Source organism: Stegastes partitus, unplaced genomic scaffold, assembly GCF_000690725.1.
Source record: "Stegastes partitus isolate 25-593 unplaced genomic scaffold, Stegastes_partitus-1.0.2 Scaffold940, whole genome shotgun sequence".
NCBI lineage: Eukaryota > Metazoa > Chordata > Actinopteri > Pomacentridae > Stegastes > Stegastes partitus.
In genome coordinates, this window is record NW_007578671.1 from 139,161 (window position 1) to 151,671 (window position 12,511).

At 41.5% G+C, this 12,511-nt stretch overlaps 1 protein-coding gene across 1 annotated transcript in view; it reads right to left on the bottom strand.

Moving 5' to 3' along the window:
* epha8 (eph receptor A8) overlaps window positions 1-12,511 on the bottom strand; it is a 130,734-nt gene that overhangs the window by 21,816 nt on the left and 96,407 nt on the right. The window contains exons 7-10 of the mRNA XM_008294101.1: window positions 8,410-8,565; window positions 7,808-8,233; window positions 4,121-4,245; window positions 911-1,073 (exon numbers count right to left, since the gene is read on the bottom strand). Coding sequence (XP_008292323.1) covers window positions 911-1,073; window positions 4,121-4,245; window positions 7,808-8,233; window positions 8,410-8,565 — 870 coding nt within the window. The remainder of the gene's footprint in view (window positions 1-910; window positions 1,074-4,120; window positions 4,246-7,807; window positions 8,234-8,409; window positions 8,566-12,511) is intronic.

Below are 12,511 nucleotides of genomic sequence, written 5' to 3' on the forward strand. Positions count from 1 at the left end.
TGAACAGACTCCAGCTCCGTCTTGTCCATGAACCTCCTCTCTGGAGCTTTTACAACCAGGTTACACCTTCAGCACGTTGTTGTTCAGGCTCGCAGGTTGGGGAATAACTCAGCTCTAAGAATTCACATCGTTTGCAGTTACAGGTGACAAACACGACGACTCTCTGCTGGAAAAAGGCGACTCAGGCCTTTTTTCATCAACTTTTGGGACCTAATGATTACTCAGCATGTTGGCTTGCAGGATGTGTGCAGCAGCCTCTTGTTGGGTCTGAATCAGTATCAAGAGGAGCAGAGTTTGGGGGCCGGTAAACAGCAGAATGAAGGGAGACTATTCATCAGTGAAGCAGCACTGGGAGTCCAACCAAGCAGGAGGTTGAGCTTTGCAGACCTAAATTCTCCTCTACGTGTTATCTGCCAAAGCCCCTATTAGGAAGGAAAAATATTCTAATAAAAGTTTTCTTTTTTTTAAGCATCATTCTGTGCTGTTCTTGCCCGAGGTGGACAGACTCATGAAGACTTCCACCGCAGCACCGAGTGCAGCTGTTTGAAGCTGAGATCGGCTGCAGTTTTTGCTGACAGGGGGTGACCCACTAACAAAGCATAGATCAATGGGAGAGAGGGATGGACTGAGGCGGTTATGGGCCTCACTGACACCCCAAACCTCTTTAGCTTTGCACCACGCTGTGCGGTCTGGCCTTGAGAAGCTTCCTGTGCCAAGTCTTTTAACTGAACAAACTGGTGTTGCTGAACTTTTTTCGCCGTATTAAACAACATACAAGCACCGAAGGGTTCCAGTGGCGCATAGCAGGCGGGAGGCTTCACACAGCAGCTGTAGTCACGCTCTCTGCCCTCTTTTGTCTTGTGTTTTTATTTTTTTTATTTCTTATAGACAAACACACACACACACACACCTGCTTTCCCAGTTTGAATCTCTATGTTCTGGCTGAAGCGTCCGCAGCCTGCTGACGTTCTGGCTCGGACCTGGAAGATGTACTTGGTTCCCGGCTTCAGCCCCGACACTCGAGCACTCGTGTTTTTAGACTTCAGAGTGGAGTAACTCTGCTCTTCATTATCCTGTAAGAACACATTTAAAGATTGTGCATGTAACATCGACTGTAGATTTAATACATTCTGCAATTTAAAATACAAAATACAGTCGTCCTCAAATCTATTCACACCCTTCCATTAAAGAAAAGGCAAAATTTACAATAGTCACACAAATAGCTAGACACTAAAAAAAGAAATAATAAATAAAAATTTGCTAAATTATAATTTAGTGAAATAAGATATTGTTTTTGAATTGTGGTTGAAAAGAATAATTTAAAAAAACAAAACTGTCCCGGACAAATTAGAGCACTTTGCTGATGAGCAGTGGGCCATGGTTGTTTTGTTTTTTATTATGTATATATATATATCTGTTGATCCACAATTCGAAAGCAAGGTCATGATTTTCATAATTTTTTTTTTATTATTACTTTTGTCACTTTCAGCTTATTTCAGTGACACCTGTTTATTTTTTTACTTCTTTAATAAGAAGGTTTGAATAAATTTGAGGACGACTGTAAATCCACCAGATGTAACCACAACATTGGTTATGTTGCAAAATAATTTACATTATTTAAAGAAACACTTATATACACGTGTTCTTTTTGCAATGATAAACCAAGTGTTTAACTCTCTTGTTGATTATTTAATCCATCAACAGTGTGTCCCTCAAGTTTCCAGAAATCAGATCTACAAAGAAAACAATCTTTTAAGAGACAGAACATGATGTGGATGCACCTGAACACATCATCAGTGAGGTTTCCTGGGGTCACCTTGGGTCAAACACCATCACCAGGTGACCCCTCTGGGGTTAATAAAGCCCCGGTTTGTGACCCTACATCACCTCCAGGTATTGATGACAGCATACTGACGTGTCTCTCACAACATAGCTCTGAACAGAAGCAGTATTTTGACAGACTCCCATTAAGAGCTGTGTTTAATGGGACACAGTAAATACAGCTCTGAGGCATGCGATCTGAATCTTCCAGTAATTGTAGGTCAGGATTGTTCACAAATATTAATAGAGCGACTGAAGTCCTGTTTGCTGCCCACGTCTGATGTGTGTCAGATTATTTCCTTTGCCTTTTATAACACTAATAATAATGCCTGTAGTAGTATCACGCAGCAGAAACATTAAATTCAAAGTGATGTGCGCACAGTTGGCCTATTTATCATAAAGGTTTTTTACGGTATTAGCATTCATGTAGATAAAGACTAACTGGATGTCTAACTAATAAACTACGGCTCTCTGGTCCCGCTGTGTTTTAACAAAGTCAGAGAAAAAAATCTGAGATGCTACATCAAGCCTCTAATTTAAAACATATCATGACGTTCAGTACAGAAACAGCAAACAGATTGGAGTTCATTTAGATTCCAAATACATCAATCTGCTGCCATAAACACTCGCTACAGCATTAAACGTGGACTAATCCACAGTCCTCGACAAAACGCACGATTTACTGGTGTTTGAGGAACGCTGGGTGGAGGCGACGGTGCCCAGCTGTTTAAGGAAACGGCACAGTCTTTTGGGAAATGAAACTATTTATTTGTGGCCCATCTTTTTAAGATGAATGTCTTCAATACAAAGCACTTCGCTCCAGACTGAGCCCTGCAGACACAGCGGGGGAAGTTGTAAAGAATTATGATTTGTAGGCAATGAGAGTAATACAGCCCAGCAACGTCCTGCGTGTTTGAAGAAGGTAGAAAAAGGCAGATCACAGTGTTTTACCAGTGTTTATTTTTTTTACTATCATTTCTCAACAAGTAGCAGCGCTGAAGCCCATGCTGTGCATTGTTTTCATAAATGACGACAACCTCGTCTGTCAGTCAGACGTAATTGGCAGGTAATTACCTGAGACAGCGTTTGATGTGCTTCTATCAGCCAGAGAAATGACAGCTACTTTGAAAAGTGTTTGTCTCGTTTTCACGGTTCTTCTCTGATAATTGCTTGATTTTTGATGCATCATTTGTTCAAGAACAAATTATCTCATTTTTTTTTCTTGTCTGCCTGCCTTGCGAGGTTTTGTTTATTATGTACATATTAATTAAAAAGGGATACATCTATTGTTTTGAAGGCACATTTTCTGCTTTTTTTGAAGTCACAAATAGCAGTAAAGTTCATTCTCATCACTGCTATCCCCGTTTTGTTTTCATCTTTGCAAAGCTTCACACCATATTCAACAAAAACAGTTAGAAGGTGCATCCAAACAGCCGAGTGAGTGAATCTGTCCTTAGGAAGGATCAGAGCCTAATTATGAGGAAGTGCTCGGTGCGGGAAAAAAAAAACAGCCTTTTTGTCTTCATCATCCTCAGCTAGTGAGCCGCCGCCGCCGCCGCCATCGCCCTCGCCGTGACTCATTCTTGTTTAGTACAGAAACCTTAAGAAAGCACATTGCTGACTTGTCCACTTGAAATCCCCCACAGGTGTCTCGCTCCCCGAGTGAGGCCAGATTAAGACACCAGCGCCAGAGACGAGCTAATCCTTCAGCACTCCCCACAACATCCTGCTTGTTTGGCTATGAGACTGCAGGCTCCCAGGCTTCTCCCTCTGCAATTAGCTGATTTCTATCACCACACACACACACACACACACACGCATATACACACACTTCTACGCACCCAAACACACACACACGCATTTACACACACTTGCAGCAATTAGCTCTTCATGAGGCTTATGCGCCCGCCAGCCACTTGCTGTCACTGTCACTTTTGCTAAGTTGGAATCTACACCTTCTCATCCTCTTACTCGCTCTCCCTCTCTCTAACCCCATTTCCTTTCAATTAGCTGAGCTGCCAGCAGGATCTTTTTCTTGGATTAAGTTATCCAGAGTCTATCCAACCTCCACTCCTCTGCATTCACAATATCTTGGCTCAGCTTAGTCGCAGCCCTTTGAAGACAATGAGCTTACAGGTACAGTGGAGGCTGTGTCACTTCTCCTCCTTCCATCACAAGCTGGCTGAACGGTTCCATGTTCATTAGAAAATAAACAGAATATGTTCACGTAACCCTAAAACAAATGACTAAAGCATGTGTGGTTTGGGGCTCTGTGTGCACGGTTCTTGAAGCTGAGTACCTTCTCGTAGTATTTGATGTCGTACTCCAGGATTACTCCGTTGGGCTGGTCGGGTTCGTGCCACAGCAGAGTCACGCTGTTCTGGCTGGTGTTCTCCTGGCGGATGGCTAACACTTCAGAGGGCGCTGCACAAGAAACAGGAGAGATTACTGTTTTGTCAGTTCCTGATGGGATTCCACACGACTGCTACTTGGTCTGCACAAACTCTTGAAGGAAAATGTCGGCCTCTTTAATTGCTAATTGCTGCACAGTGTTGATCCTTTAGTTGCTGACTTTGTTGCTGGGCAGGTTGTGGACAGCTGCCTGGTGTGACACTGAACAAATGTTTTGACATCTTCTCGTTATTCATCTCTCTCTATATATATACATGCGTACTTTATAGTAAGATATTGACACAGGTTTAAAGTTAGACAAAGACTGACTTGGGTAAAAGAACGGACATGCTTGAAAATGATTTATAGTGTTAATAATACCTCCTGAGATGCTTTACACTCCTGCCTTGCTTTACTCTTGATCCATCAAAGCCATAATTTGAATGAGATGTACAGAGCACTAATGACACTACAGCAGTTTGACAACAATCCTAAATACAATAAAACCCCAAAGCAGTAATCCAGTGGACGACCTCAGCATTTGTTCTAAGATCTGGTCACATGAGGTCAACTTTGCAAAACTTTCAGAGGTTTAAAATGCAAAATTGAGGTGTTATACTCGAGCAAAATCAACTTTTAAATCCAACAGTGAAACCATGAAACTGAAGCAACAACTGACACAACGGTTGTGGAACATTAATGATCAAATCATGAAATGTTTTGATTTTCAGCTTACACTTGTTCCCTTTGCATGATGGTGAAAAGGTTTCTTTACATCTGAGCACCAACAACCCACAAACATTTACTGCTCAACACAATTCTGATTGGCTATCAGTGGGAATCCCCGTATGTGAACAAGCGACATAGTCATGAAATAAATTATGCAAATGAAGTAAAATGAAATGAAACTGACCCCAAAACTCATCAGAAAATGAGTTTTTTTGCTACCTTGTTTCCAAAAATGTTTATAGGCGATCAAAACTAATTACAAGACTTTATATATAAGAACTGCTAATTAATTGCATATATCCCTGGTAATTATGAAGTTTACCTTTCACACTTGTATTTCACCTGTTATGTAAATGACAAGAGTAAACTTGAAACCAGATATATTTAACCGTCAACTTGTCTACTTTTGATTGATACCAGATATGTAATGATGTGACGTCTGCTTAAGGATTTACGAGTGATTAATTAAAACCATGTCTGATCATGAATTTTGAAAGTTACTGAGTGTTTGAAGTGTGTAAGGAAAACACGTTTACTTAGTGTTGAAAGGCTTAAAGTAAAAAGAAAGTTACCAAAACTGTTTAACATAAACTCAGCTAGCGTCCTCGCTAAGTGACGCCGTCAGTACCACAGATTACCGCCTCATTAATCACAACTCGTTATAATTAGTTCTGTTTATAACGTCAGACCAAAGCACATGACTGTTCAGATGGTTTGCTGACTGTAACAGCTTTTCCAACTCGTGCTCGTGGAAACAAAGCGTGAACGCAACAACCTGCTTTCTATTGTCAGCGTAACCTGTCGTTGACCCGCCATAGTTCTTTCAAAGATTGTTTTTTTTTGGCACTTCTGTATTTTCGACAGTGAGAGAGACAGCGAGGAGAGAGCAGGAAGATGTCAGCTGGATTCAAACTCCAAACTTGGTTGTGAGTGAGTCACCGAAACCTGTCAGAGTGAAATACATCCCTCAGCTTTTACCTGCTAGTTTTTATGGCACTTCTCATGTTTGGGATTATTTCATGGCTGATTCAAGGTCAGATCTGGACTCAGGACATCACAGTTACATGTAGGAACTTGCACCATTGAACCAAAGTGACCACGCCCTTTGCTATTCAGCTAACTGTGAACAACATCAGCTAGAGGAACGAATGGTCACAACCTGGAGCACTCCATGAAGCGACCTTTTGAGGACCTGTAGGAATGAGGCGCTTGATTCTGTTTCCATTTTGTTTTACACACAAGAATGTCAGGGATGTATGTCACTGGAAATCTGATACCAGTTCAGATGTAGGTCACACTGGTTTTAGGTATTTAGCACCTACTGGGAACGTATCTGGCTCCAGCTGCTAAATGCTCCACCTCTTTGAATAAGAAGCTTCACTTTACTAGACATAAATAACATGGTGTTGGTCATCAACAACTCATGAAGAAAGTGGTGATTGATCTAAAGCATGATTGGCTTAAAGATGATTGAGACCTAATACTTGACTTATGTTGTATCTGTACATAGTCAGTAACCAATCACCATCTACTACATGATCCTGGATTAGGAGTTATTATCACATTACTACGATAATGTCAAATAGAGCAGCTTTAAACCAGCATCACTCCTTCATATACACACAAGCAACTGCAAGTACAAGTCTGATGTTTACATTTAGAATCTGGAGCACATGAGATTGATGATTTATTGATCCTTTGCAGCTACGATCACAGTCAAGAACCAACATCTAACACTAGACACTAAACATTTCTGGCACAAAACTGCTCACAGCGCTGTTATGAAATACTCAGGGCTTTCAGCATGGTATTAAAATATGTGTAATATGCAAGGAATACCGTGTAGAGAATACAGTGTGCATGGACCAAATGTTTAAATACGCTTATAAAGACCATGTATACATCATGGCAGTTATGAGTTTCCAATGACTCCTATATTTCAGAATTTTCTCAAATAGAATTATTGACCCCTAAACATGCACTTTGACTTCTTCATAGGTTTATTATAGGTCTTCTGAAAATATGACCAAATCACTGGGTCAAAAACATACCTACATCAACTTGAATCATCAGGTTTGGTGATGTGTTAATCAAATTTCCTTAATGTGGTAAAGAAATGGGGTTAAAACAGGCTAGAATTAAGCTTATAGACTTCCCAAAGTCTGGCCTTGAACCTGTGACCTGTGACGAATAAACCAGAAAGACAACAGATTTAATTTGACAATTCTGCCAAGAGGAGTCGTCAGAGATACAACCAGAAGCTTGTGGATCGCTACCAAAAAAGTAACTCGCAGGCTTCAAACTACCAGCAAACTGCAGCTGTATGGAGACGCAACGACAACAACCCCATATCTGCACAATGGCAGAATTTGGTGTCAACTCCAACCCAACACACCAAGCGCTCCTAAGGTACAGAAACCTGTTAATGGTGACCCAAACTATCACAGGCCACTTGTCTTTCCTTTAAGACCCAAGCAGCCAGCCGGCACAGGGAATCCCAACCAAGACCCGACCCTTGAATTGAACCAAGATGTATGATTGTTTTTTGTGACAAACATTCATGGGTTTCAATCAGTCCATCATAGAAGATTCAAAGCTACAGGAGTCATTAGAAACTCAAGACTGCCTTAAATGGTCTTTACATATAAACCTTATATCCTACATTAAGACTGTTCTGCCTCTGAACAAGCAAGTGGTAGATTTCTTTCAGCCTGGAATCATTTTAGAGAGAACTTTATTTCCAGGAACAGCAGAAGCGAAAACCTTGGATAATAAAGACAAGTGAAGATATGTGCTGTTACATTAGTGGGTCTGCATGTGACCTCCATGATAACGAGTCACTGTATGTCATTGTTCTGTAACCTACCTGCCTGGTTTGTCGTGATGTTGACCAGGGTATAAGGCGACGGCTCATTGCTCAGGTGCGTCACGGCGTTCATGGCCAGGATCCGGAAGGAGTAGTTGGTGTGGGCCACCAGGTTGAGCACCGTCACCCACGACTCCTTCAAGCCGGTCTGCCGGGGGACGAACCGAACCGCCGCCGTGCCCAGACGCTCCACCATCCCACCCCCGCCGGCCCCGATGCTCGCTCCTCCGCCCGCCTTCCCTCCGCCGGTACCTCCCGGGGTGGACGAGCAGTCTTCGCAGGGGCCTCCTTCCCCCGAGCATTTCTGGCACATCACACTGTACTCCAGGTCGCTGCGACCCCCGGTATGCAGAGGGCGATCCCACTCTAAATTCACAGATGTCCCGTTGACTGAGGAGATGACGTTCACCGGAGCAGATGGAGGGCCTGGAGAAAGGAACGGTTGGAGTTCATTCAGAGGTTTGATCATGTCTCAGAAACTAAATTGGATTTCTGAGGCAAAGATAAGTTCAGCATTCAACATGCGGCTGTGCTGGTGTGTTTGTGTGCAGTACTTGGAGGTGTTCCTGCCTTTGGGAGGGTTTTTTTTTTTTTGTGCTTACGGGAGCAAGGAGCTGCAGGTGGGTCATCTGCTGCCCGGTAGTAGCTGGAGTCGCAGGGGCAGGAGAGGGCGGCCCTCGTCTCCGAGTGGCTGTGCTGAGGACATTTACCGCACAGGCCGTCACCCGCCACCGGCTTATAGAAACCAACCTCACAGGCTGGAAAAAGAGAGAGAGGGAGAGTGAAGAGAGAGCTTGCAGGGAACTCAGATCATGATAAAATTCAGAGAGAGCGCAGCAAGAAAAGGCGTGAATCACACTCCTATAGCGAGCTGTGCATATCAACGCACAGCTTCAACTTTCTCCAAACTGTGTCATCTCCTCTGAAGCATTCATCTCAGGACAGAGCCCCCCCACCGAAACACCCCCCCACCCCCAACCCAAAATCTATGTATAATTACAGGCCTCGCAACCGCAGAGACCGCAGAGCAGGGGAGATGAAAGTCGTACTTCTTTCTGCTCAAATTTGGGCTGAAAAGGCGCTGCACTGTTGATACTCCCAGTGAGACCATCAGAACCCAGACCGTGTTTCAACCTTATTCAGCTCCTCTGATACATATTCACTTTTAACTCTGCGCTGATTAATAATGGAGGGGGCTCTGATAAATATATTCTCTTTCCAGGCGGTTAATAGGCTTCTGCTATGGTAAATGGGGCAGCGGTAAACCCTCTCATACACACAGCAAATGCAGCAGCAGCAGCAGCAGCAGCAGCAGCAGACGACGGCGTTGCTCGTGATTGCTCTTCCTCGCTGGGTAATTTATGCTTCCCCCCAGAATGCCGTGTGAGTTTACAGATGCAGTGTTTACCTAACCTTTTCCTTGTTAAGTTTACAGAAGATCATTTTAGGTCCTTTAGACTTCAAAGGTGCTGAAAGAACCATGAAATTGGATAACCAACATGAGTGGAAATCCCAACAAAGCAAATAGTTAACACGTATTCTGGATTAAAGCGGCGGAGACGTTTTTAGAGGTTTGTGCCTTTAAAAGCACACGTGTTTAATGTGACTGCACAGAAACACACACATTCAGATTTTATGATTAAAGCATCAATTGAGTCGGATTTCTCCACATTTCCAGCGAGAAATAATAAAAATAAATCAGCGTAATTAGCTTGTATTCATCAGAAATGGGTCTATTTACGGAGGCAGTGTGTGACGGATGGTGCTACTTCATCGTCTTCTCACCTGTTCATCCTAAAGCTGCTTTTTATTTGCTCGTCCAGAGACTCCACATCCTGCATCCAGACCCTCCTGGTGTCGGTGGCGGTGGGACGTCAGCCCACATTATTATGCATAAGTAAGTTTTGACTGACGTGTGATATAATGGAACCGAACCGAGGACAGGCGAGCATGTTGTGGGTGGATTCCTCGCCTTCAAAATTAAAATAAATAAAATAAGCATGAAGCTATTTACATCAGCGGGCCTCTTTTTATTAGATGCTCTTAGAAGCTATAAAAGAATAATAACGATGCTTTCGGCACATGCAAAAGAAAATAGAAAACATTCTGGACAGTGATGCAATTATATCTGACTTTAAAATTATTGTAGAGTGCAAATTCAGTATTTAGTTTTAAATGCTTTGGAGAATTAAAATATTAGCTTCTGCCTGAATCTTGAATTCCTGTCTCGTGGTTTTATGCCTCTCACCAGTCAGGTGACATAAATGTCCGTCACACTCATTCAACATGTGATAACGACTAGAAAGTGAGAAGGTTTGTTGAGAGAAACAAAAAGCAGACTCGTATGTGTGCACAGAGAGCACGTGGTTTCAGCACTGACAGTAGAAAATGCCTCAAGTATGGATGCAAAGAAGCTACAGGTTCTAAAATGTGGACGTTTCATCCACATCTTCAACCCAGCAGGTGTTTCTTTTAGTTGTCACCTGTGTGGACACATAAAAGTGTTCTACAGTCAGTAACAACCACAGAACTGTAAAATTAGAATAAACTAAATTCAGCTCTATCGATAGGAGACACGTGGGATAATTTGGAGTTTTTTTTAAGTTCCAAAAGCGGGTGAATGATGATGAGGGATTAACTTCCATTTGAGCCACTGATGTGCAACCCCACATCTGACAAAAGACTGACGCCAGTAGCGGCTGCTAAAAGAAGAATAAAAGTGACACGTTTTACACAAACCTTTGTTACAATTCCTTCTCCAGTTTCACCATTTAATGCACCGTGACGGGTTTGTTCCTGAACATCCTTTCAACGGATGCCGTGTAAGAGCTTCATGAAAACGTGCACAAGTGGAAGGAAAAGTGCAAACAGACGGAGCGGCTGTCGTGTGTTTATCACGTGAATACTTTCTGAAGCTGATGGAACTAAAAAGTGCATTAATTAGAGGAGCCGCGTGATCATCGTTACCACAAAGCAACAGAAGAATTCAGTGGAAAAGTAAAATGCGATAAAAATAAAAAAAATTAACAATTTAAATGGCTCAGGAACAGAAGTTGTTTGTTTCTCTGGATGAAATGAGAAGGTAAAGAAATGTGAACGCATGTACTAATTTATAGATGTACTTTTGCCCTTTTAATTTTTTTCCTTAATTTTTTTTTGTTAATAAACTCCTTTAAAAGGTTTTTTTTTTTAAAGTTATTGCATTTGAAATTAGCCCTTTACTATAAAATCTGAAACCGTAGAGGATGTTGTTTGTTTTGATAGTTAATATGTTTATCTGTGTACAACCACTCTAAATATAAATACAATAATAACTATGAAGCAGCACTAATAATAGTATTTTTTCATGCCACCATTGTCTATTTGAACAGCACTGTGATTCTATTTTATTTTACTTAATTTATTTAAATATATTTTCTTTTATGCCATTTTATCGTCTTTTTTCCCTCCATGACTGATGATTTCATAATTTTAGCCTTTTATTTTTTTTTGTGTGTGTGTATGATCAATGATGATTTTATTATTTTAGCCTTTTCTTTTTTTATTTTTTTTTTGTCTATGATTGATAAAAGTTTTTTTTGTTTGTTTTATTTTATTTTATTCATATTTTTTGTCTATGATTGATGATTTTCTAATTTTAGCATTTTATTTTATTTCATTTATATATTTTTTTGTCTATGATTGATTTTTGGTTTTATTACTTTAGCAATTTTATTTTATTTCTCTCTTTTTTTGTCATTTTTATTGTTTTTTGTCTATTGTGTGGCTAAAGTGTGGTGTAATTGCACACCACCACTGTTGTTTACTGCTGACTGCTGGACAAATCACACCGTGGAGATAACAAAGATGACCTTGAACCTCATAGTTTCAGCTTGCAAATCAAATACCCCAAATATCCATGTAGAGAAAACAGACTTTTCAGTTGACTGATGTGTTTTGGAACCAGAGCTGGACCTTGGAGAGGAACAAGCTGAGGTGAGGAGGAACTGGGAGGAGTTTGCAGAAAAGGATTCACCAGCTGATCCTCATCACCACTGTTGGAATCCTGCACTGAGACGAGAACGCCAGGATTTTATCTACCGACATCAGGCTGACGTGTCTACAAACCTAGAAGGACCTTAAATGTTTGCAGTGCACATCTCAGCTCAGGACGTGTGAGAGATTTTACAAACTCTACGTCCTGCTTCTCAGAGGGTTTACTCTAAAGCCTGACTTTGGTAAGTGTTAAACCTGGGATGTCCAGGCTGAGTCAGAGCTGTGATGGCGAACATGTTGCACGTCCAGCAGAGCAAACATCTGAAGTTGGGCTTTAGCCGCCTAAAGAATCAAAGTGTAGCAGCGCCCTTTAAGCTAAAGCTCCTGCGGCGTCGGTGAAACAGCACCAAGAAAAACATCCTGGAGCCCTTATCTCCACCGAGCCGTATGAAATGTGACGTACGCTGCTCATAATTACGAGTTCTCAAAATAGGTCTCACAAGACACAAGAAAAGATCTCATTATAGCTCATCAGATAATTTTCTTGTAATTACGAGGTCAGGATGTCGGTTTTACACGAGACAGAGAGCTAAAAAAAATAAGAATAATAAAAAGCAGGGGCTCAAATAATAATTCATGGTATCCATGGTGACGTTACACTTCCCATTTCTTGTAAAAGTTTACGTCTGTTAAGACTTTTAATGGTACTTTCCCAAATACTTCCATCGA